The sequence below is a fragment of the Rhinolophus hipposideros genome (genome assembly GCF_964194185.1).
Source record: "Rhinolophus hipposideros genome assembly, chromosome: 11".
In the NCBI taxonomy this organism is placed as follows: domain Eukaryota; kingdom Metazoa; phylum Chordata; class Mammalia; order Chiroptera; family Rhinolophidae; genus Rhinolophus; species Rhinolophus hipposideros.
The window spans coordinates 64,522,855-64,549,923 of NC_138057.1; the positions used below are offsets into that span (position 1 = coordinate 64,522,855).

Here is a 27,069-nt window from a genome sequence, read left to right on the forward strand (position 1 = left end):
CGTGGAGGGAGAGACGACCGAGCGCCAAAGCATTCCCCGGTCGGAGTCGGCTCAGAAGCCGCGCCCCAGCCCTCCTGGTTCCCCGCTGGCACAGGAACACAGTGCTGCCACGAGGAAGCCTGTACCAGCCCGGGAAAGGCGTATGTAGCAGCTGACGCGCCCACTACGCTAGACGCGGGTGGGAGTCCGATTGTCTTCGTAGAGCCCGCGAGAGGGGCGGGACGGAGGTGTCTCTCACGGCGCTTGCGCAGAGAGCGGGTTTCCAGGGGCCAGGCAAGGGGGAGGTGAATACCAGCCCCGCGCCCGGAGGCCCACAGCTGCGCAGGCGCACTCAGCTACCTCAGGCTTGGAGCGCCCACTCCTTGCTGGCCTGGGGCAAAGTCTCGGGGCGGGGTCTGGGGCGGGATTAAATGCGGAGAGAAAGACTTCCCACTTTCCGCTCGCTGTCGCTGTGGTCACCACCGATTCTGATATACGAAAGTCATGTTACCCAACACCGGGTAAGGGGATAGGGGCGCGGCGGGGAAAAACGGGGCCGCGCGGAGTGTGCGGCGGTGGGGCCGGAGTGGATTGGAGGGGGCGGAGCGGGGAGGGTTACTGAAGCTGCCGCGCGTTCTGGAACGCTGGTCTGCCGCGCTAGAGGCACTGTCGCTAGAATCTGCGGTAACGCGGCAAAAGTAACCAAAAGTTGTATACTGCAGGGTGGCCGACATCAAAGGATCCGGAAGGGGTTACCCCGCGACCCTTAGGGCAGGCTCCATCTTGGGTTTAGCAATAGCTGCGTGTTTTGATGTAGGCATGCAAGATCTAGGTGAAAGGTCACCTGGACACTTGTGCCTCTAATTCTGGAATAATAAAAAAAGCGATTTTCAAATTAGTAAACTTGGTATCTTCCGGGTTTTGTTCACTTTAAAAGGATTTCTAAATGCAAACTATTACAAAATTTGCCAACCTGTACATTTTTGTGTACTGTTCAGTAGTGCTACTGTGTTTGCACTGCTGTGCAACCAATCTAGAACTTTTTCAACTTGCAAAACAAACTTTATACCCATTAAACAACTCTTTACCCATTACCCCAGCGCCTGGCAACCACCGTTCATTCGTCTTCGTTTGTATAAATTATGGGTGTCCTGGCTGAGTGTCATGTCCTTTATGTAATTTGCTTAAAACATGCAAGCACAGGGCCAAGAGACAAAACAGCTCAAAACGGTGTAAAAAGTGAGTTTCCTCATTCTTAACGTCCAGTGCTCCAGTTACTTTCTGATATTTTCCCAAAGACATTCTATGCATTTATAAACATTTTGTATACCACATTAAACACACACATATACACGCCACTTTTAATGGTAATAAACTCTCTTCTGGGCCTTGCTGTTTTTACCTAATACGTCTTGGGACACCCCTTTTCAGTACATGCAGATTTTCCACCCTTTTATTGGTTGCATAGTATTCTATTGATGTACCATAATTTATTTAACTACCTTCCCGTCACTGGATACCAGATCATTTCTAGTTTTTGTTATTCTTTGCTGCAGTGATTATCCTTGTATTCACCTGTTTGCACATAATTTAAGTGTATCTACATGATAAATTCCTAGAAGTGAAGTTGCTGGGTCAAATAGTATATGCACTTTAAATTTTGATAGCTAATATTAATAGCTCTCCAAAAAGGCACGCCTAAAACAATGAATGATATTTCCTAATCCAACATGTTGGCAAACCACAAAATGTTTGATAATAACAATGTTTGTTTTGATAATAAAAATCTAGAGAAAAGGTAGAACCTCATTTTAGTAAAAATTGGTATCACGAGTGAGGATAAGGATCTTTTTGTATGTTTAAAGCAGTGGTTCTCATCAAAGTGTGCTTTTGACCCCCATAGGACATTTGGCAATATCTGGGATCATTTTTGACTGCCACAGTTGAGGGAGTGTTACTGATATCTAATGAATGGAATCCAGGGATACTGGTAAACATCCTATGATGCAGAGGCTAGCCCCGAACAGCAGAGAATTATCTCATCCAAGATGTCATTAGTGCAGAGATTGAGAAATCCTGGTTTAAAGCCATCTGTGTAGCTTTTTCTTTACCTGGCTTTACACGACTAGGTTTTTGATTGATCTCTGAGAGCTCTATTTTTAAAAATTCGTTCTATGTTGTATATGTCACAAATATTTTTCAGTTTTTTTCAATGTATTAACTTTAGTTACACTCTTTATTATGCAGATATGTATTTTTATTGAGTCAGAGTTATCAATCTTTTAAGGTTTTTGTGCAAACCTATAAGGGAATTTTAAATCAAGATTTTTTAAAAAATTGGTAAATATTCATCTAATATCTATCTATATATATATTTTTGCGCTCAAATTGTTTTATCCACTTGAGATGAACTAGTATTTTGCATACTATTGTGGCATAGGAATTGAGTTAGGAAGCCCACTTCATTTTGGTTCTGGTGGCTGGCTATAGTCCCAGCACCATTGACTGACTAGTTACCTTTTCCTTTCTGTCAGAAATTCCACCTCTATCATATACTAAATTCTTGGATATGTAGGTGTCTATTTCTTGATTTTTTAATTCTATTTGGTCTGTCTCCTCAGTACCAACCCATTTTAATTGTTCTTGTTTTATAAAATGTTTTAATATCTGGGAATGTTAGTTTTTGCCTCATTTGGATTCTTTTTCAGAATTTTCCTAGTTATTCTTGGACGTTTATTTTTCCAGATGACTTTAGAATAGCTTGTATAGTTTTTTGGGTTTTTTAATCACCTTTATTTTGATTTTGAGGTACCAGAGAATTTTGATAAATTATAGTGTAGGTTAACTCTACATTAGCAAGTTGGGACCTTTCTCTCTCTGTCTCTCTGTCTCTCTCTTCCTCTCACCCCATCCCTCTCTCCCTCCCTTCTCCCCACTTTCCCCCTCACCTTCTATACTCTGGTTCTAGTGCTTTAAAGCTGGAGGAGATCTTAGTAGTAGTGCAGATCCAGGCTTCAGGTTAAGAGGAGAAGCTTCCTTTGCCTTTCTTTCTGCAATGCCTGAGACTCTGAATGAGGAAGATGTCTTTTATCGTACTAGGAATCAATCCAGCTAGACCAAAGGCAGAAAAGATAGGTCTTTTTAAAGCAATAATTGGGGTATGAGATAGTTATACAACTTTGAATATGGGTAGGTACTGAATGATACTGAGGAATTATTAATTTTCTTATAATGACATTGTTATGTAAAAAAATTAAAGATGCATATTTATAGGTGACATTACATGACCTCTGAGATGCTTTCTAATACTTGCTCAACATTTTTATAATTGTTGAGTAAACATGGGAGCTTATTATACTGTTTTCTCTATTTTTGAATGTATTTGAAAATTCCGTAATAAAACTTTAATAAAAGGCCTTTAAAATGTCTTTGCAATGATTGTTTATTAGTTGCAAGGGAAAAAAAGAGTAATTATATAGTGGAGAAATCTGATAGCACCATGATTGGATGATCAAAATTAACATTACCAATAAGTACAAATGTGTGCTTCCAGGTGTGATATACTGTGGACACAATATTACATACTCTGGCTAGAATAAATAACCTGAATCTAATCATGAGGACACGTCAGCCAAATCCAACATGAGAAGCATTCTATTTTAAAAATGAGTGGCACTGTATTATTCAAAAAGTCAATATCATAAAAGACGAGAGGCTGCAAAAATGTTTTAGATTAAAGAAGACTAAAGAAATATGAAAAATAAATGCACTACCTGATCCTGTACTGGAGGGCAAAAATTACTCTAAAGGTCATTATTGGGTCAATTGACAAAATTGAAATATTTACAGTATATTAGATAAAAGTAGTTATTGTACCAGTGTTACATTTACTGAAGTTGATAACTGGTTATGAAAAAAACAGGTCATGATGTATTCAACTTTCTTTTAAGTAGTTCAGAAAAAATAAGATATACAGAAAGATAAAGGGAGAGAGAGAATGAGTATAAATGCTAAAGCAATGGGTAAAATGTTAACAACATATGAATCTGGGCGAAGGATGTATGTGTATTCTTTGTACTATTCTTATTCTTACAATTTTTCTTTGTTTAAAATGATTTACAAATTAAAAATTGGAAAAAGTTAAAAAGACTGAAAGACCCAGGCAGGAATAAAGCCAAGAAAAAATGTGGATCCCTAAGTTTAGTACCTATGTTTTCTTCTATGCAATTAATTGTTTCAGGTCTTATATTTAGGTCTTTGACCTATTTTGAATTAATTTTGGTAATTGGTGAAATGTAGCAGTCTAGTTTCATTCTTTTGCCTGTGGCTTTCCAGTTTTCCCAGCACCATTTATTGAAGAGGCTGTCTTTTCTCCATTGTATGATTTTGACTTCTTTGTCAAAAATTATTTGCCCATATGTATGTGGATTATTTCTGGGTTCTCAGTTCTGTTCCATTGGTCTGCGTGTCTATTTTGCTGTCAGTATCATGCTGTTTGATTGTTGTTGCTTGGAAGTATAGTTGGAAGTTAGGAGGTGTGATACCTCTGGCTTTGTTGTTTTTTTCTCAGGATTGCTTTGGCTGTTTGGGGTCTTTTGTGATTTCATACAAACCTGATGATTTTTTTTTTTTGGTTCTATTTCTTTAAAACATGCCATTGAGATTTTGATGGGGATTGCATTAAATCTGTATATTGCTTTGGGTAACATGCCCATTTTAACTATGTTGATTCTTCCAGTCCATGAACATGGAATATCTTTCCATTTCTTTGTGTCTTCTTCAATTTCTTTTAATAATGTCTTGTAGTTTTTAATGTATATGAATATGTCCTTCACATCCTTTGTTAAATTTATTCCTAGGTATTTTATTGCACTTGCAAAAGGATTTTTTTCTTTTTTTTTTCCTGAAATGTCATTGTTAGTGTGTAGTGACAATGGATTTTTGTACATTGATTTTGTATCTTGCAACTTTACTTGTTTATTGTTTCTTTTTTTTTTTCATGGAATCTCTAGAGTTTTCTATATAAAGAATCATGTTGTCTGCAAAAAGTGACAGTTTGACTTCTTCATTCCCAGTTAGGGTGCCCTTTATTTTTTTTTCTTGCCTGATTGCTCTGGCTAGGACTTCCAACACTATGTCACCATAACAGTGGTGAGAGAAGGCATCGTTTTCTTTTTTCTCATTGTAGAGGAAAAGCTTTCAGTTTTCATCATTAAGTATGATATTAGCTGAGGGTTTGTTGTATATGGCCTTTATTATATTGAGGTAATTTCCTTCTATACACATTTTTTTTTAATTAATTTTATTGGGGTGACAATTGTTAGTAAATTTACATAGATTTCAGGTGTACAATTCTGTATTACATCGTCTATAAATCCCATTGCGTGTTCACCACCCAGAGTCAGTTCTCCTTCCATCACCATATATTTGATCCCCTTCTATACACATTTTATTAAGTGTTTTAATCATAAATGAGTTCTGTATCTTACATGCCTTTTCTTCATCTATTGATGTGATCATATGACTTTTATCCTTTGTTTTGTTTTATATGGTGTATCACATTGATATGTGTATGTTGAACTATCCTTATGCCCTTGGAATGAACCCCACTTGATAGTGATGTGTAATCTTTTTAATGTATTGTTGTTTTTGACTTGTTAGTATTTTGTTGAGGATTTTTGCATCTTTATTCATGAGAGATATTGGTTTATAGCTTTCTTTTTTTTGTGTTATCCTTACCAAGGTTTTGTATCAGGGTAATGTTGGCCTCATAAAATGTGTTACGAAGTATTGCCTCTTCAATTTTTTTTTTGGAAGAATTCTAGAAGGACAAGTGTTAAATCGTCTTTGAATGTTTGGTAGAATTCACTAGTGAAGCCATCCTAGACTTTTACTTTTTGGGAAGTTTTTGATTGTGTCAATGTCTTTACTGTTGCTCAGTCTATTTAGATTTTTCAGTTCTTCGTGATTCAGTCTAGGAAGGAAGATGATACCAGAAGTGCCAATAACAATGTGAACACATTTTAAAAGATTTATCTTAAAGTGTGTATGCATATTTTTGGCACCCTCTGTATATTTCTAAGAGCTTGTTTTTTCTAGTTTATTGAATTTGATGGCATATACATAGTATTCTTGTATGATCTTTTGTATTTCTGTGGTATTCATTGTAACTTCTTTCATTTCTGATTTTATTTGTGGTTTTTCTTTATTCCTTAGTGAGTCTAGCCAGGGGGTTGTCAATTTTATTAATCTTTTCAAAGAAGCAGGTCTTTGTTACGTTAATTTTTTTCTATTGTCTTTTTGTTCTCTAGTTCATTTAATTCTGCTCTAATTTTTATTATTTTCTTCCTTCTTCTGACTTTGGGCTTCATTTGTTGTTCTTTTTCTAGCTCTTTAAGTTGTTAAGTTAGGTTGTGTATTTGCGATTTTTCTTGTTTCTTGAGATAAGCCTGTAATGATGTAAATTTCCGTCTTATTACCACTTTGCTGTATCCCAAAATTTTTGATATGTTGTATTTTCATTCTTACTAGTTTCTGTGTATCTTTTGATCTCTCCTTTTATTTCTTTGATCCAGTCAGTTTTTAGTAGCATGTTGTTTAATCTCCATATATTTGTGGTTTTTCCCACTTTTTTTTTTTTTTAATTTTATTGGGGAAAGGGAACAGGACTTTATTGGGGAACAGTGTGTACTTCCAGGACTTTCTTCCAAGTCCAGTTGTTGTCCTTTCAATCTTAGTTGTGGAGGGTGCCGTTCTGCTTCAAGTTGTTGTCCTTTCAGTCTTAGTTGTGGAGGGCACAGCTCAGCTCCAGGTTCAGTTGCTGTTGCTAATTGTAGGAGGCGCAGCCCACCATCCCTTGCGGGAGTCGAGGAATCGAACTGGCAACCTTGTGGTTGAGAGGACACACTCCAGCCAACTGAGCTATCCAGGAGGCAACTCAGCTCAAGGTGCCGTGTTCAATCTTACTTGCAGGGGGCGGAGCCCACCATCCCTTGCGGGACTCGAGGAATTGAACTGGCAACTTTGTGGTTGAGAGCCTACTGGCCCATGTGGGAATTGAACCGGCAGCCTTCGGAGTTAGGAGCATGGAGCTCTATCCGTCTGAGCCACCGGGTTGGCCCGTCCCCTTTCTTTTTGCAGTTGATCTCCAATTTCAAAGCATCGTGGTTGGAGAATACACTTGGTATGATTTTAGTCTTCTTAAATTTGTTGAGACTATTTTTGTGTCCCAACATATGATCTATCTTTGAGAATGTTCCATGTGCACTAGAGAAGAATGTATAATCTGGTGTTCTGGGATGAAAGTCTGTGTAAATGCCGATTATGTCTATTTGGTTTAAAGTGTCATTTAAAGCCAATACAGTAGTATCTCGGTTTTCGAACATCTCCATTGACGAACATTTCGGTTTATGAATGCCGTAAACCCAGAAGTAAATGCTTCGGTTTTTGAACATGCATCGGAAGTCGAACATGTTACATGGCTTCCACTGAGTGTAAGATCCTGAGCCCTAGCTGTCAGCTGTTCTCGAACGTTTCAGAATTCAAACAGTCTTCCAGAATGGATTATGTTCGAAAACCGATGTACCACTGTATTTTCTTTTTGGATGACTTATCTATAGTCTTTAATGGGGTATTTAGATGCCCAACTATAATTGTGTTTTTGTCAGTTTCTCTCTTTAGTTTTGTTAGTAGCTTCATATATTTTGGTGCTCCCTAATTGGGAATAGATAGATAGGTAAGTGTTATGTCTTCTTGATATATTGTCCCCTTTATCATTATGAAATGTCCATCTTTATCTCTTGCTACCTTTTTTATCTTGAAGTCTGTTTCGTCGGATATAAGTACTGTTATACCTGATTTTCTCTGGATGCCATTTGCTTGGAGTATCATTTTTTTACCCTTTCACTTTGAATCTATATTTGTCCTTGTGACTGAGATGTGTCTCTTGAAGGCAGCATATGGTTGTGTTTTGTTTTTTGATCCAATCTGCTCCTCTGTGCCTTTTTATTGTGAGTTCACTTTCATTTACATTTAGGATGATTACTGATATATGAGGATTTCCTATAGCCATTTTATCTTTTGTTTTCTCATAGCTTGGTGTCTCCGTTGTTTGTTTGCCCTTGTGTTTCTGTCTGTTATTTTAGTTTGGTGGTATTCTATGATTTTTTTCCTCTGTTTCCTTTTTTTTTTTTTTTTATGTAATGTGTCTCAGTTCTGAATTTTTTTTGTATGTGTGTGTGGTTGCCATTTAGTTTATGTAAAAGAAAGTTTCAGATATACAGTACATATGCCGTAGTTCTTTTTCTTCTGCATGTATCTTATTTCCATTCCTTTTTGCAAATTCAGACCTTTACCCTCTCCTGTTTTATGTTTTTGTTGTCACAGATTATCCCTATTTATGCTGAGTTCATTTCTGAGTTGCAGTAGCTATTGTCTTTTTCTTCTCTCTTTTTAGTGCTTTTATCTCCTTTACCCTTTATATTTAAGTGTATAGCACCCTATTCTGAATAAGGATTGCAATTTCCTGCTTCTGTCTGTCTGTTAGTCATCTTACCTACAGTTTTGTCTTCTTTTGTCTTTTTGTTTCAGATAGAATAACCCGCTTCAGTATTTTCTGTAATGCAGACTTAGTGGTGGAAAATTCTCTCAGCGTCTGTATGTCTAGAAAGGTCTTTATTTCTCCTTCATATCTAAAGGATAATTTCGCTAGATATATTATTCTTGGTTGGTAATCTCTCTTTCAATAGTTTGCATATTTGATTCCACTCCCTCCTGGCTTGTTGAGTTTCTGCTGAAAATTACCAATGATAATTTAATGGGATTTCCTTGATAGGTTTCTGTCTTCTTTTCTCTGGCTGCGTTGAGAATTCTTTCATTGTTATTAATTTTCGACAGTTTTAATATAATGTGCCTTGGAGAAGGCCCTTTTGAATTGAGATAATTAGGTGTTCTGTTTGCTTCTTGGATCCAAGGATCCAGTTCTTTTTATAGGTTTGGGAAGTTATCATTGACTATGTGTTTGAATAGGTTCTCCGATTCCTTCTCCCCTCTTCTCCTTCTGGTATGTGTATCATTCTTATGTTGTTCTTACTGATGAAGTGAGATAGTTCTTGCAGAATTGTTTCTTTTCTATTTTTTTTTAAACTCTCAAGTCTCTTTTCCATCTGTGTCATTTCCAGATTTCTGTCTTCAATATCACTAATTTTTAGGTTGGTGCAAAAGTAATTTTGGTTTTTGCAGTTTTTTAACCTTTTAAACCACAAGTACTTTTGCACCAACCTAATCTTTCCTCCTTCTGGTCAGCTCTATTTACTAAGCTTGCTATTTCACTGTTCATCTCTTTTATTGAGTTCTTCAGCTCTAGAATTTCTATTCGGTTCATTTTTAAAATTTCAATCTCTTTGATAAAGTATTTCTTTTGTTCATTGATTTTATTTTTGAGTTCTTTAAACTGCCAGTCTGAGTTTTCTTGCATCTTGTTGAGTTTTTTCAAAACTGCAATCTTGAATTCTCTGTCATTTAAAGTCATATATTTGCATGTCCTTAAGTTTATTTTCTGACTAGTTTTTCTTTTCCTTCTGAGCTGACTTATTACATTGGTTATTCATGGTATTTGATGGAGTATTTCTCTGCCTAGACACTGACGAGAATGAACTTTTTTTTAAGAGTAATACCATTTCAGCCAGTTGATTAGAAGAGGTCTTTCTTTTGTTTTCCAGTAGGTGGTGCTGAAGCGCAAGTGTTTTGTTTTCTCTTGCACTGCTCCAGCTTCTTGGATCTCTGCTGGTCAGTGGAAAATACCTTGTATTCCCTGGGGAGGTGGGCCTCTCCTCTGTGACCAGGTTGCCTTGATCTTTAGGCACCACCCCTATGGGAGAATATGGTAGGCCATGGAGTTCTAAGCCTCTGAAATCCTGGCACTACCCCAGCAGCCAGATACAGTGTTATGATGCCTAAGGTGTCCCGGGTGCCTCCCACTGGGATCAGCCTAGATGGGAGGGAGTAGGGTGGGCTGGAAGAGGCCGCTAGTGTGTTAGTGGCTTTGGTCTCCTCCCAGTAAAGGCAACTGCTGGGCCTCAGCTGCCTCACTTCTGTATCTCCTCCACCCTTGCACTGGGATTAGCCACAGTGTGCATCTGCCACTCAGGAGCTGTCTCTTTAGTTCTCAGGGCTGTAGATATTCTGCTTTTTAACCAGACACCCACTGCTGCAGTTCCTTCTGGGGCCCACTGCTAGCCCTGGGATGGTGCAGGGGTGTGGACAGGCCCATGACTTTGTTTTCTGCTTGGCAGTGGTGGCTGCTAGAACACAGCTGTTGCACTTCTATATTTGTTCTCTGCCTTGATAACTGTACTATATGCTGATCACTCAAGCAGGAATGCTCAGTGCTATAAACAGAGCCCCTGCAGCCTGATTCCTCCCCTTTCTGCGGACTGCAGTGAGCTACAGGCTGTGTCTGTGGTACCTGTCTACTCTTCTCCTTTCCCTTCTCCCCTGTTCATGTCCCTTCGGATGTTTCAATGCACGGATCTCTCAGATGTGTTTGTGTGCTGTGCAGGGAACCCTTTGTTGAATTATAGCTGTTCAACTTGTGTAACTTCAGTGGAAGAGATCAAGGGGATCTTTCATGCCACCATGCTTCTGGTGTTTCCCCAAAAATGTGCTACTCTTGCTGGAAGGAATGCCAAAGGATTTGTGGCCATGTTTAATCTACAACAGTGTCCTGTATAATCCAGCAATTTCACCATTAAACATACATGCCCTAAAGAAAGTCCATAAACAATAGAATGAATAAGTAATTGATAGTATATTTGTGTATGGAATATTGCATATTAATTAAAAGAATCGTGGCTAGTTGTACCAACATGGATAAATCAACAATGTTTTGTGAAAAAAGCAAATTATAGAATGACAGTTACTATGTGAATCTATTACATAAAGTTCAGTTAGGCAAAAATTAAACAGTGTATTATCTGGACCATGATTAGTCAAAACTTATTCTGTAAAGGGCCAGATAGTAAATATTTTAGGCTTTTTGGGCAAGAAGCAAGATTGGAGCTATTATGTAGGTTTAAGAAATGTATATATAACATCATACATATCAGATGTATGTATAACACGAGAAAACCAATTTCCACAATATTTTTTATTGATGACATTCAAAATAACTGAGTATAACTTTTTTTTGATAATTTCCTGATTTTTCCATATTGCAGTTATGTAAGAGCATGTCCTTTCAAGGAAATACACACTAAGGTACTCAGAGGTGATGGGGCATCTTGTCATGAACAGACAAACAGTTCAGGGAAAATAAAAAAAAATTCTGTGTACTTTACATGTAACTTTTCTATACATTTGAGATTGTTTACAACATTTTCTTTAATTAAAAAGGAGATAAAAAGGATGAAATAAAATTTCAAGACAATTCTTACCTGTATGTCTGGATCAGTGATGATCAAAATGATGTCACTGACTTGTAATCACTGACCATAATTTGTTTTTTGTCACTAACAATGGACTCAACCAATAATCGTATTCATTTCACCAAATCTATTTTGTATTAAGCCATTTCTATTTTTCAATTTCTTGACATAAAGCCATCTCTCAAGGAATAATATACTAACTCAGAAGTTTTCATTAACTCCTAAAATTAACTTAGAAAATATCTGTAGATTGTTTTTCCCTTTCTTAAAATTTTTTTCAGTAATGTAATTCCCTTGTGTGAACTGGTGGGTGTATTTAGACAAAGGGGTATAGGATTCCTACTTAGAAAAGTTTATTGAACATTATTCTTGTATCACATTTATTGAAAGAAAAACCTAATTTTGTCTGAAGGTACCCTGTCATTTCATATGACCTACACTCTAATTTTTTTGCAATAAAAATATAGGTTCAATATGAAATTAGTAAAATGTAGCATATAAAATTTCATGCTGAGCAAAAACAGGTCTGGAAAAAAGTTACCATGTATCAATAGAATAGTTCCCACAGTATTTAAGATGTTTCCTACGTAAATCACATTTGAATGCAATTTTCAGAACCATTATTTAAATATATTTTGCAATTTGCTAACTGTAGGCATCCACATTTTTCTCCCACCACATAATCTGTTCCTTTGATCAAGATGGCAACATCCGCTAAGATCCACAGAATGCCGCAAAAAAACCCCAAAATAAAACCGTCATTTCTCAAGACTTAAGAAATCTGGTCCCCCTTTAGTGTAGTTTCCTGAGATTTCTGCTCCACTGAAGTCAAAACCAGGATTTTCTTTCTGGAATCTCTCTAATGTAAGTTTTCTCTGCATTTGGTCTTGCACCCAAGGATCAGCTGCGTATTCAGATTCTAGAAGAGAATCCAACAATTTGCTGCATCTCTTTGTCTTTGTAAGAACAATAGGAATCATTTTTCTGTCCTCCAAAGTCCACGTTCCCTCATCAGCTATTGTAGAATCAGAGTTTGTGAGAATCAGAGGATCTCACAGCCCCCCACGACTAGCGCCACTGGCCGGCTGGGCAGGCCGCACTGGACATCCAGGGCGTGAGAGCCTGGCTGCACCTGAATGTCAATGAACTTGTCCTCAAAGTCTGGTACGACTGTCCCACAGCGTCCCTCACGGAATCACCCGCTGCGCTCCTCAAACGGGGCCGACGTGCTCCCGGCTGCAGCTGCAGTGAGCGAACTCGCTGAGTGTAATTTTTGTAATACAGATCTGATGAGAGGAATGTAGTTCTTGTTTTTTTTCTTTTGGGGGGGGGAGCTGGGGGAGAGTATATTAGTTTCCTAGGCCTGCCATAATAATTTATCACAAAGTATCTACCCAGAATTTCAGAGGGGTCATAGTCCTGCTGACACTTTGATTTCATACTTCTAGCCTCCAGAACTGTGAGAGATTAATTTGTTTTAAGATACTCAAATCTCTACTGTCTGTCATCACATGGTATTCTCCTTATGTGTCTGTCTTCCCATAGTCTTCCCTCTTCTAAAGACACCAGTCATATTGGATTAAGAGCCCACCCTACTCTGGTATGCCGGACCTATAATAATTATATTTGCAATAACTCTGTTTCCAAAGAATGTTACATGCTGAGGTACTGAAGGTTAGGACTTTAATATATCCTTTTTATAAATATAGTTCAATCCATAACAGATATAATATTTCACTTAACTGGGGTTCAAAGTTAGTGCTCCCTATCATCAAAGCAATCATAAATATTCATCTGTAGAAACTATTTTTAGCTCTAGGACTATACACAAACATGTATAGTCAGATTTGGCCCCTGGCTCAGACACAGATATGTCGGTATTAGTAATAATAAAAACTGAGGAAATGAGTAATAATAGAGTAGTTCTTTTGCTGTGCAAAAGCTTTTAGTTTGATGTAGTTCTGTTTGTTTATTTTTGCTTTGAAACTATCAACGAAACATAAAGGCAGTCTACTGAATGGGAGGAGATATTTGCAAATGATATATCCAATAGGGGTTAATACCCCAAATATATAAATAATTAATACAACTCAACATCAGAAAAACAATTTGGTTAAAACATGGGCAGAGGACCTGAATAGATATTTCTCCAAAGAGGTCATACAGATGACCAACAGATACATGAAAAGATCCTAAGCATCTAGTCAGTAGGGAAATGCAAATCAAAACCACAATGAGGTAGCACCTCACCCTTGTTAGAATGGCTGTAATCAAAAAGACAACAAATAAGTGTTGACTAGGATGTGGAGAAAAGGGAACCCTCCTACACTGTTGGTGGGATTGTAAATTAGTGTAGTCACTGTGGAAAACAGTATGGAGATGCCTCAAAAAATTAAAAATAAAACTACCATATGACCCAGCAATAAAAATTGAAAATAAAACTACCATATGACCCAGCAATACCACTTCTGGGTTTTTATCCGAAGAAAATGAAAACACTGAATCAAAAGATAGATGTTCCATGTTCATTGCAGCATTGTTTACAATAGCCAAAATACAGAAATAACCTAGTTGTCAATCAATAAGAGGAATGAATAAGAATGTGGCATATACATACACAGTGGAATGTTATTCAACCATAAAAATAATGTAATCTTACCAACGTGGATGGGCCTAGGAGTGAAATAAGTCAGACCGAGAAAGACAAATTCTGCATGCTTTCATTTATATGTGGAATCTAAAAAACAAAAACACAGCAAAACAAAAACAGACACATAGTTAGAGAACAAACTGATGGTTGCCAGAGGGGAGAGGGTTGGGGGGGATGGGCAAAAAAGGTGAAGGTTAAGAAGTACAAACTTACAGTTATAAATAAGTTGCGGGGATGTAATGTAGCCTAGGGAATATATAGTCAATAATAACATAATAACTTTGTATGATGACAGATGGTTACTAGACTTATTGTGCTCACTTTGTAAGCTAATGTTGAATTACTATGTTATAAACCTGAAACTAATAATATTGTTTATCAGTTATACTTTAATAAAAAATATGAAAATAAAGTAGTTGTTACTTTGTGCGTTGGGGAGGGAAGGAGGATAGAGTTAGAAATAGAAGGGCCTTCTGGGGTATTGATAATATTCCATTTTAATTTCTTACTATTCATTTTATTTTGTTCTTTAAATTATGCACTCTGTATGCTTTTTGTATATTTACTATATTTGACTAAAAACAGTTGCCAGGTACTTTGGTTTCTTTTCAAATCGTATAAATCTTTCGCCTTTTAAAAACAGTTGCCACCTCTGTTTCTTCCTCACTTTTCACTCCCTTTCCTTCTTATCAGACTGGTTATTTTTTATTTTAAAACCCTTCTCCCACTTTCACCTCTGATTTCTTACTTTTGGAGTGTAATCTTCCAGATCTTGGCAAGAGCTGTCTGTTCTTTTAGCAAGCTTGTTTATCTGTTACTCCATCTCTGTTTATTGTCCCCTCTTCTCTATATCATTGTCATTTTTGCCATCCTCACTTCATCCTTCTTAGGCGTGTTTTTTAATTTGCTTTAGAAAGTAAACAAGAAAGTGGTTTTCCTCCTTGTTATTTGACTTTATTTTAGATGTGTGTTTTTTCTTACCTAACAACTGAGTTAAGTACAAGGTTTAAAGTTATAGTGGGTGGATGTAAAGATGAAATACTGCCATTTGAGACAACGTGGATGGATCTTGAGATTATCATGCTAAGTGAAATAAATCAGATAAAAAGTCGAGAACTGTATGATTTCACTCATATGGATTATAAAACTGAAAGCAACAAATAAATAAGACAAACAAACACTCATAGACACAGACAACAGTTTAGTGGTTACCACGGGAAAGGGGGGAAGTGGGTGGTAGAAGAGTGTAAAGGAGGTCAAATATATGGTGATGGAAGGAGAATTGACTCTGGGTGGTGAACACACAAAGCGATATATAGATGATGTATTATAGAATTGTACACTTGAAACATAATTTTATTAACCATTGTCATCCCAATAAATTTAATAAAAGTAAATAGTAAATGGGCACAGTGAACTTGCCTAAGCACGTTTGGATCAGAGAATCTTTTGATCTGAGCTGTTTACAGTCTTCTAAGTTTGTTTGTTTAACAACTTTATTGAGATGTATTTTACATACCATACAATTTACCCATTTAAAGTATTCAATTCAGTGGCTTTTAGTATATTCACAGAGTTGTGCATCCGTCACCACTACCAATTTTAAAACCCTTTCATCCTCGGGGGAAAAAAAAGCCCCACACCCCTCAGCTGTCAAGCCTCAGCCCCACCCTTTCCCCCTCCCGCTGCCATAGGCAACCAGTAATCTTTGTGTTTATGTATATACGTTTGCCTATTCTGGATATTTCATATGGAATCAAATGGAATCAATATATGTAGTCCTTTGTGACTGGCTTTTTTTTTTACTTAGATGTTTATCATTTATATCCCTCACACTGTGTGAATCCCCTTCCCCCCATCCACTATCCCTCTGACATCGCACAGAGCCATTACATTTCCACTGTCTCTATTCCTAATCTTGTAAGTATACACACACACACACACACACACAAACTTGTAGTTGACATTCATTGTTGTTCAGCTTCAGCTTCAGGTGTACAGCGCAGTGATCAGGCATCTACATCATCCCTGAGGTGGTCTCTCTAATGAGACAAGTGTCCATCGGATACCCTACAAAATCTTTACAACGTTATTGATTACATTCCCCAAATTAATTTTCAAAACCCTGTGGCCATCTTGTGGTTACTGTTTTCTAATCCCCTCACTTTCCCCCTTATCCCTACCCCCACCTCCCTTCTAGCAACCCTCAGTTTTTCGTCTGTTTCTGATTAGTTCATTCATTAGTTCAACTGTTTCTGATTAGTTCATTCACTTATTCTTTTCTTTAGATTCCACATATAAGTGAGATCATATGGTATTTGTCTTTCTCTGTTTGAGTTATTTCACTTAACATAATGTTCTCTAGGTCCATCCATGTTGTTGCAAATGGTAAGATTTCTTTCTTCTTCATGGCTGCGTAAAAAATTGTATAAAAAATGTACCAGAGTTTCTTAATCCAGTCATCTACCAATGGGCATTTCGGTTGTTTCTATGTCTTGGCTATTGTGTATAGTAAACATAGGAGTGCATAAAGATTTTTGAATTAGAGTTTTGGATTTCTCCGGATACATACCTAGGAGTAGAATTACTGGATCATAGGGTAGTTCCATTTTCAGATTTTTGAGATACCTCCATACTGTTTTCCATAGTGGCTGCACCAGTCTGCAATCCCACCAACAATGTAATGTGACTGGCTTTTTGATGATAATGTTTCCAAGGTTCATCCATGTTGTAGCATGGATCAGTGTTTCATTTGCATTGCTGTATATATTCCGTTGTATTGGACATACCATATTTTATTTGTCCATTCATCAGTTGCTTCCATTCTGAGCAAAGATGAGCATCCATTGAATAGCTACTTTCTTTTAGGTGATTTCTTTGAAGTGGTATGTATTTATTGAAGGAAATTTGAAAAATCCTGAATATAAAGAATCTGATAAAATTTATTCATAATCCCGCCACACGAAAATAAGCTTGGTTAACCACTTGGTTAACACACACTTTTCCTGTGTGTGTGTGAAAATACACATTTATGTAGTTTATTTTATTAATGCCTCATTTCTCTTTAAGATTTACTTTTCATTTGAGCAAATTTTGTTTGCCAAATTACAGCAAGACTGGCCAACTGCAGTTGTAATGAATGATTTATAAATCATTGTACAGTGGGAGCAAAGTAGAGTTATTAACTATCATTTGGGAAAGGAGGAAGGTTTAGGGAGTTTCACAGAGGTGGAAACATATGCTGTGAAAGTTATGCACATGTTGCTGATACTGGTAAGTAAATGAATATCGGGGTTTCTAATAAGGTCACGTTTGTTCTTTTGTAGGAAACTAGCAGGATGTACAGTTTTTATCACAGGTGCAAGCCGTGGCATTGGCAAAGCTATTGCATTGAAAGCAGCAAAGGATGGGGCCAATATTGTCATTGCTGCAAAGACCAGCCAAGCACACCCCAAGCTTCCAGGCACAATCTATACTGCTGCTGAAGAAAGTGAGTGTGACAATGTCATTTCACGAAATGGCCTCACCGTGGTTTCAACACGTAGAGAATTTGCTGGAGCGTTTAATTATAGCTATTTGAAAGCTACCATAAAAATAATTTTATCCGCTTAAAGAAGTATTTTGTACCTTGGAATAGTGGTCGGGAACTGTTTATCTCCCCCAGCACTTTTGAGTGATACAAGACTCCCATTAAAAATTGTGTCTCATGAGGACAGTGATTCTTGGATCTGAGCGGAGAATGGGGGAGTGGGAACGAGAGAATTTGAGAGGTGGATGATGTGAACACTTTGAAAAAGCTCTCCATGTTGTTTATTCTTTGCACCTTTCCCAAGTCTTTATTTTACCACTTCCAGTTCACACATAATTATCGAGTGCTTATAGTTAAGACTTTGTGCTAGGAACAGTCCTAGCAGGAAGGAGGGCTTAAAAGTTTCACTTAACTTGATATTGTTGGTTTTGTTAGTCGTGTTAATAGCATCATGATTATGTTAGGGGAATGAATGCATATGGAGTACTGACGAGTGAAGTGATGTCTGGAATTTGTTCTAAAATACACCAGTAAGAAATAGAATGGGATTGGAGGTAGATAAATTAAACTGGCAAAACGTTAACAGTCATTGAAGATTCATGGTAGTTCATTATACTAGTCCTCATATTTTTGTATATTTTTTGAAATTTTCCATAATAAAGGTTTTTAAGATTATTTTTATTCTATTGCTTTTTCATATAATTTTTTAAAAATTACCTTCCTGTTTTTGTTGTTTTTAAAGAGTTGGCTTAGCTAGTCTGAAGCTGGATATGGGTTAGACAATCTGTCTTACTGTAGGGTGGAGTCACTAATAGTTGTAAGAGACAGCTATGTATATTGATTTTCTGAAAATAGAGTATTTGTTTCTTTTGACTCTTTGTAACAGAATGAAAAGTTTACTATTTGAATGCTTTTTTGTTTGTCCTCTGTAGTTGAAGCAGCTGGAGGAAAGGCCTTGCCATGTATTGTTGATGTGAGAGATGAACAACAAATCAGTAATGCAGTGGCGAAAGCAGTTGAGAAATTTGGAGGTAATACCTTACTTCTGAAATAATTATTGAATATCGATAAAATATAGTGTAACTATGATTGTAATTAAAATTGTTTTAAATTTTCTGAGTCTGTTCAGAGTATAACCAGAAATGAGTTATTTGCTCATACAGAAATGTAGCTTAAAACCATCTGATGACTTTTTTTAATTGATAAAAATTATTTTGAATAATATAACGAATCTAATGTCCAATTGTCACACAGGGAGTCACGTAGGGTGGCCTGCGGGATCTCTGCTCCTGTTCCCCACGTAAGAACGAAGGATGTGGCTAGGCCAAAAAGGAACACCCACCGAGCCATAGATAAGGGAGTCATACCACTATATTCTCACTGGCGGCTGGGGTGGAGACACAGGAGGCAGGAGCCACACTATCCGCAACCCGCCATCCACTTGTCTCTGCCAAACAGTCTCACTTGCTAGCAATCTGCTTCTCTGCAATCTGCAATCCACACTCTGCCACTTGCTAGCTGAGCCCCCATCTTCTTGCTAGCCCCCATTTGCTGCCAGCGTAGCCACGGCAGTTATATTAGTGGCCAATGGCTCACTGGTTACAGCTGATGGCCAACTAGCCACAGCTGATGGGCATCTACTACCCAAGCCAGCACCTTTCCACGTGAGGCCGAGAGCCTGGAAACTACACTCCTGGCTCTGTCCCCACACCAATATAAAGTTAGGACCTTAACAGTAACATACATCTAACCAAAACTAGTTCCCCAGATCCCATTCTCTTCCCTCTCCTCAATTAATGTTACCATATGTTACATATGGGGTCACTGGATAGAATATGCAGAAATAATTGTTATTCTAGATTCATTTTATTTTATGTATGAGTTACCAAAACAAACTGGATCTACTTTGATGATTTGCCTAGAATTGAAACTCTAGGTATTTTCTCTTTCCCCAGTTCCCAAGACCAGAAAGGAGCTCTTTCATTTCAGTAAGGGCCTTAGCGAGGAGGGAAACCGGTGTCTTGGAAGGAGGGCAGGCCTTGGAAAGATGCTAAGGGGGAGGGGAAACTTTAAGGAAGTTAAGCTAAGGTTCTCGGAGACACGGAGGGAAGACGAGGAGGTAAGAGAACAGGTAAGAATGGAAGCTACAAACCACCGCGGACAAGCCGCCTTGCAGTTTCCCGTGGAGTTCTGGTTGCTCACCTATCTCCGTGATTCCGGTGAAAATCATTTGGGAGTCTCGCATTGGTATATTGGTCAGTCTCCTACTTCTTAAGGAAGTATTTGTGAAACAACTTAGGGTTCAACGCTACAGAGTAAATGTTTTTATTTCTTTTTATTCTAAAGTTTAAATTACATTAATAGGAAGTTGATTATTTGAAAACAGGAATTGATATTTTGGTGAATAATGCCAGTGCTATTAGCTTGACGAACACATTGGAAACACCTACGAAGAGGGTGGATTTGATGTTCAATGTCAACACCAGAGGCACCTACCTTACGTAAGTTGGAAATGAAAACGATGGCCTAAACTACATTCTGACAACTGTAGATTTGAAGGTTCAATTTAAAACAAAACAAAACTAACGAAATGATGATTTCAAACTATAAAAAAAGGAACTAACCTTGTTCAGTTACCTTTCTCAATGAGTACTGTTTGCGTAGTTAAACTATAAATGGAATATATAAGCTGTAGAGCACTAAGGTACTAAAAACTAAATACGAGTGTGTTAGAAAACAGATCTACAAATACCTCAGGAATAGATAGCCTAAAATAAAAAACCTTTTTTAAAAGCAAAGACTATTCACTGTTGAAAGTTCCTACATTTATGAACAGCTATTTAAAAAAAAAAACAAAAATTAGATATGAGTCTCAGTTAAAGGCTTAGTGCAGTGCCAAAGGAAAGTCTTGATATTGACCTTTGGACCAAAGAAAAGGCGTCAGGTTTTTGGCCTTCTATGGAAAGTTTTACATTATAAAAGAGAAATTCGTAATGGAAACATTTCCACTTTAATTTTTGTTTTGTTTTTTATTTAATGCCCCTCATTTCTTCATGGAAGATAGATTATTTTCTCAGGAAAGCCTGAGAAGCCGCCTCAGGGAAAGAGTGGGAATAAGGCCCAAAGTACTGACCTATTTGGAGGTTTCAGCGAGGATCTGGAGCTCTTTCCTGATCCCTGGTGCCCAGGGCTTTGTGGCCTGTGACATGTGACTTTCCGTGATTTAGAGAAACAGGGTTAGAAGGCAGCGGTCAGGTGGAAGGGAGACACTTAATTTTTAAGTTTTAATTAAATACATAATCTCCAGAATTGTATGTTTGTATTATGTTAAATGCTTATAGAAATTCAGTTATAAAATTTGTATATCTGAACAGTTGATTTTTCCTATACTCAGCTTACTTTATTCACTGACTCAAATGTCCTATGGGCCTTTGATCTTGCTACCCTGATTAAGTGAAATAATTCGTGTAAAAGTGATTTGTGCAGTGCCTAGCACACAGTAAGTTTTCAATAAACTTAACTATTTTATGAAGCTCAAGGTATCTTGAGTGTGGTGCTAAGAGTTTTCAATGTAACCTATGAGGTAGGGCATGTTGCTGTAGAAAGATGCCCCTGATTTAGGATCGGTACTGGTAGGGCCAGTGGGGCAAAGTCCAGGTGGAAAGGTTTTGTTACTAGGTCAGAGGAGAAGAGTGTCTCTAAAGTAAATGAAATGAGCTGTTTCTTTTGTGAAGTATGGTCTTATTGCCTGGAATAGATTTGGTTTGTTTCCTGTTGATGCTTTGAGAGGTACAGCTTCACTGTTTTAATGACTAACAATTGTAATATTGTTTGCCCCTCCCCACCTCACCCCCATGAAAGTGAAGCACCTTCGGAAAGGAATAATATGTACAAAAACCCTTTAGTGATATTGACTGTATTCAGTTCATAAACTTGAAAAGACATTGTAGATGGTAACAAGAATGTTGTACATTTGGTAATTTAAACAAGAAAAATGGATAAGTTCAAAGTCCTAGAAGTTACTGAATGCTAAAGAAAACTAAAAGCTATAAAATTATTAAGTTACTGTTACTAAGCTTAAATGTTATAGCTTAATAATAAAAATTTTAAAATATTGGACCTGAGTCTTTTGTAAAATAATTTGCCTACCTTTATGAACAGTATTTAAAACAAATAAAACGAAATATTGCTCCCAAAGACATATTGCATTGTGTATTGGTGCAAATTAAATTGGGGGTCAGAGAGACCCAAAATTGTGGTCTTTCTGCCTGCTGTCCCTCACCTCCATAGGTCGAGACAATATTCAGCAAAGCAAATCAGAAACTTTCTTCCTTGGCCAAGGAATGGAGAGGTTAATCCAATGTCTCATTCCTTCTCCCTGATTCTGAGGAATAGGAAATTGTTAAAGGCAGATGGGGAAGTAGGCAGGTGTGGGGAAGTTTCCCAAGGAAGTATGGAGAGTTCTTGTATTTCAAGGGAAGCATGTGCATTTCCAAAATATGCTTGGAACATGTCTAGCCTTGCATCACATGTCTCATTTTAATGTTAAATCTCCTCCCCTCGGTGCGACTTTTAGTATGCTAATAAAGAAAAGTTTGTCAAAAGTTCGCTTAGGAAGGGGTCTCAGATGCCATCTTGGATTTTTCCAGGGCAAACCCATTTCTTGGTGGTGGTTCTTAGGTTCCTTATCTAATTCCTGCCACTGGCTTAGCTAGGCTAGCCCTGCAATTTCTGCCTTTTCTTGATGAATTCAGCCTGCTTTTGTGAAGGGATATGTGAGGTAGAGAATACACGAAAGTCAGTAAAAGTTGAAAGATTAACTGATAACGTGGTGGCACAACTAAGTGACAAATGTATTGGGAGTTACGTTATTAAATTATAATTTGAGTATAGTAGGAATACCACACCTGCTAAGATGAAATAAATCAGTATCTATAATACTAATAATAGCAGTTGTTTATTTCGTATTTTATATATACACTGTCTTAAGTATCTCATATATGTCACCTCATTTTAATCCATTGGCCAATCCTAGATGGTAGCAGGTATTATCAACATTTATAAATAGGAAAACTGAGAATTAGAATGCTATAACATGTATTTTTACCAAGATCACACAATGAAAAGGCAGAAGGAGGCTTTGAACCCGGGTGTCTGACTTCAGCATCCATGTTCTTTAGCACAATCCTGGTTGTGCTAACTGACAAATACATTTACTGTTACTGAACATTGTGTGTGTGTGTGTGTGTGTGTGTGTGTTATGGAGGAAGAATTTGGAAGGATGTAGTTGAGGATTACCTCAGTTGGATTTAAGGCTAATGTCCCAAGGATTTGATTATTGTCATCAAGTGGAGCGTGTTGTCAGGCCATTAAGCAAAGCTTCAAGGATGAAAATAACTTCCTTTTCCTATGTTTATTCTAGAAAAGTAAAAACAAGCAAAAATACCCTACAGGTTACTGAACAAGTTCAGTTTCGCTGTAGAAGTAGTTTAAAATAAAACTTTAGGGAGATGAGGGTAAGAGGGATCAAATATATGGTGATGGAAGGAGAACTGACTCTGGGTGGTGAACACACAATGGGATTTATAAATGATGTAATACAGAATTGTACACCTGAAATCTATGTAATTTTACTAACAATTGTCACCCCAATAAATTTAAAAAAATTAAAAAATTTAAAAAAAACTTAAAAAGTTGGGAAGCTGTTAGAAAGCTATTAATTTAAGACTATCCTTTCAGGGATCATTTCTATAGTTTGTTAATAGAGAAGTTTCTCTGAACATGTAGAGCACTGAACTAAATCTATAGGCCGTGTCTCTTAATAAATAGTTTATACACCTGAAAAAAAAAAGACACCTATTAACTTGACTTGTGTTTTCTTTTGCTTTCAGATCTAAAGCATGTATTCCTTATTTGAAAAAGAGTAATGTTGCTCATATCCTCAATCTCAGCCCGCCGCTGAACTTGAATCCACTGTGGTTCAAACAGCACTGTGGTAGGTGGTAGGATGAGGAGATGGTTTGTTTGGCTCATTTGTTTTGTATTACATCAGTGTATCTATAATTTAATCAGTTTATACATAGCATTCAACATTAAATTTTCTATGCAGAATCAGTAGCATTTTGGAAAGGAGATTTTCAATCTTTAATACGTAATTTTAAAAATCGAGGTATAATTTACATTCAGTAAAAGGTACGGATCTTAATGGTTCAGTTTGGTGAGTTCTGACCTATGTATACACTGTATAATGAATACCCACATCAAGATACAAATTACCATCATCCCAGAAAGCTCCCTCAAGTCTCAATGGGTGTATTTTATTGTATGTAAGTTATTCTTTAATAAAATTGGTTAAAAACTATCCATGAAATAGTTCACAGCCAACTAATGAGTTAATGTGAGTATGCTAAGTAACAAGATTACGTATAGTTGCCACCTTTAAAGTAAATATGTCAAATACTTAGTCCTTATTTTTACATTATTTACTAAAATTTGGAAACGCAGTTGGAATAGGAACCTACAGAACTAAACTTGAAAGTTCTGTTTTCATTGACTAGATTAAAAGCATTTATAACATTTTCTTGTTGTTTTACTAATGCAGTTTCCCTTTAAATGATCACTTTCATTCTTAGAAAAAAAGATAATGAAATAATAATGTAACTTATCCCCATAATATTAAGAAAAATGAAAGTTTATTACTGTCTCTTGGCAGTTATAAAAATAGTCACAGGGATGTAAAGTATAGCATAAGGAATATAGTCAGTAATATTGTAATAAGTGTATGGTGTCAGATGGGTACTAGACTTATTGGGGTGATCAATTCGCAAGTTATGTAAATGTCTAATCACTATGTTGTACACCTGAAACTAATACAATATTGCAAAAAACACCCCAAATATTAGGATGGAAATATATGAAACTAGTTGATATAAAATTGGTTCAGCTACTTCCATAAAAACTGTTCTTTTAAAAACAGTACAGTTTAAAAGTTATATTTTGTACATAGTATTATATTATTAAAGAATTATGGGAAAATGTATCAAGAAGGAAATAGTAATAGAAAGAAGTGGGTTATTTATACACACAAATGAATTTGTTTCTTAATTAAATTATTCTTCTTTGTGGTTTCTTTTAGCTTATACCATTGCTAAGTATGGAATGTCTATGTGTGTGCTTGGAATGGCAGAAGAATTTAAAGGTGAAATTGCAGTCAATGCATTATGGCCTAAAACAGGTATGTACTTTTTAAAAAATCCATTTTTCAGATTCTCACTTATTGTCCTTGACACTCTTGAGCTGCATCTTGGGTGAGCAGATGTGTAGAAGTGAGTAGACCATCAAAGGTAACCTCTGTCTTTTGGGAAACAAGTTAAACTTTTTATTGTGCTCATGAGGCCCTCTTTAGTCATCTAGCTTTGACTTGGACTGTAAGACTGACTCTTCAGCTGATTGTTATACTAGAAACATTGAACCCCGGAGCACTTGAAGAATTTTCATTAAAGCCGGCAGGAGGCCAACTGTGCGTCCAGAATCTTTCCTCCATCCTCATCTCTGGTACCTTACTAGAGCCTGCAGCTTCTCAAACTCTTGTTTTCCTCTTATATATCCTAACAACTACTTCTTTACTTTCTTGTATTCCTACTACCTTTGTCTTTTTCCTTTATAAAAAGCTGACTTATCTGTACTTTCACATGAATTCTGAGTTCACAGAGCGCCTACATCCCCTTTAGGTGACAGAAGAACCTGCATATGACTGGACTTTGTTTGCAGCGTTAGAGTGAATATATGACAGAAGCTGATGACTTGGGAATATGTGCTGTATAAAAAGGGGGGAGACCCAGCAAAAATGATAGAAAGGGAAAGTTTGTTCTTTTTGTGGGTTCTTAACGGTATTCTCTACTTATATATCATAATAGCTTAAAGGAGGAAAAAGAAAAGACACTCTTTTCATCAGATATTTTTCCATATATTTAATAGATAATCCCTGTGAGAACCTTAGCTTATTTCATCTTAAATCTAAATGGCAATTATATCCCAGAAAAGTGTGCTTGATGATAAAGAGAATACATAGTGGGAACCAGTTTTAATTTCACTTTTAAAAAAATTAACAGAACCTATATTACACTAACATCAGAACTTAAACATACACATTAGTGTGGTCCCTTTTCCTAGGAAACTTCTTAGGGAGCAATACTAGTGTTTCTGCTCTTCGGACAGTGCCCTACACATGGTGGTCACTCAGATATTTATTTAATGAATAATAATTTTGGATTCCTTAAGAAAGTATCTTCATATTCTTTATTACATTCCCTGAAACATACAGATGGCAGTTGGAATATTTTCCACTTCTTTGAGGGTAGAGGGAGTTTCTGGGACGATGACTATTGGAAGTTATATTCTTGCTGTCTTCCATTTCCAACCACCAGGAAACTCCCCTGAGTGGAACAGAAGTTGGGGTGGGAGGCAGGCAGGACTTGGAAGGCATTGATTCTGTGAGAGAAGTAACTGAGAAGCTTGTGAGGGACTGTGTTACCCTCTGGGCCACAGGACAGAATGGGGCAAGTGGAGAGCACTGGAGAGAACAGATACTCAGAAGTTCCTGGAGAGAGCTTGCGCTGTGGAGATCCAAGGACCTCAACAGGGTGATTTAACAGGTCAGATAAGCATTTCGTATCCTCAAGGCTGGGACGGGAGACCAGGGAAACTTATTTAGGCCCCCAAACAGACTCAGTGACTGGTACGTCCAATACATCACCTATCTATGGGGCACAGACCGCTCTGCTTGCCACTGCTGGTAAATGATGGCAAGGTTGCCATCATTTACATTATCTAAGGGTAAGCAGAGTAATTGGGAGGCAGAAAAAGTGTAATACAGCTAAGGGGATCCAATATCCAGACATAGATAGAATAAACAAAACACTCAGAATAGCAGCTTTCGGTGAAATAAAACTGCGAAAGAAAACAGAATACTTTGATTCAATAAATACAGCAACTACTTAAAAGATTGAATTATAGCATGAAGAATGCTTTCTGGAACTCTGCAGAGATTGTGTTTTGAATTAAAATATAGTATAGTAGTTGAATTGTAGGATTGGATGGTCACTGTTAGCACCTGAAGAAGTAGCTTGGAAATTTAAGTGCAAGAGATATCTCAGTGCAAAAACACCCTAAAGAAAAAAGAAGAGAGACTTAGGGGACTCCACGTGCAAGTATCAGGAGTCCCAGAAGGAGGATAATGGGCAAATAATGGAGAAACAGTAATTGAACTAAAAATAGAAAACAGTTTCCTTGAGCTGAGGAAAGACTTGTGTGTGTGGAATAAAAGGTTAAGCAAGTTTGAAGCTGAATTTATGGGGGGGGGGAAGACACCTGGGAGAATCTCAGAATTTCAAGGATAAAACGAAAATCTTATAGGCTTTTAGGAAGAATATATGTTACTTATAAATGAGAAAGAACCAGATTGCAGACTCTTTTTATCTGCAACACCA

The 27,069-nt window shown here is 37.1% G+C and overlaps 1 protein-coding gene and 1 pseudogene across 4 annotated transcripts in view; one reads left to right on the forward strand and one right to left on the reverse strand.

Moving 5' to 3' along the window:
• Positions 1 to 241: 241 nt before the first annotated feature.
• HSDL2 (hydroxysteroid dehydrogenase like 2) overlaps positions 242 to 27,069 on the forward strand; it is a 58,909-nt gene continuing 32,081 nt past the window's right edge. For 2 of the 3 annotated variants that reach the window (XM_081067769.1, XM_081067770.1), the window contains exons 1-6: positions 242 to 500; positions 17,379 to 17,542; positions 18,514 to 18,612; positions 19,968 to 20,082; positions 23,473 to 23,576; positions 24,717 to 24,815. In XM_081067769.1, coding sequence (XP_080923895.1) covers positions 484 to 500; positions 17,379 to 17,542; positions 18,514 to 18,612; positions 19,968 to 20,082; positions 23,473 to 23,576; positions 24,717 to 24,815 — 598 coding nt within the window. In that variant the 5' untranslated portion in view covers positions 242 to 483. Of the gene's footprint in view, positions 501 to 6,951; positions 7,163 to 17,378; positions 17,543 to 18,513; positions 18,613 to 19,967; positions 20,083 to 23,472; positions 23,577 to 24,716; positions 24,816 to 27,069 lie in introns of all 3 variants that reach the window. The other variant, XM_081067768.1, reaches the window with a different exon arrangement.
• LOC308504701 (nudC domain-containing protein 2-like) lies at positions 12,161 to 12,842 on the reverse strand (annotated as a pseudogene). The gene is made up of 2 exons: positions 12,797 to 12,842; positions 12,161 to 12,662 (listed from the first exon to the last, which is right to left on the reverse strand). The product of its transcript is annotated as a nudC domain-containing protein 2-like (transcript).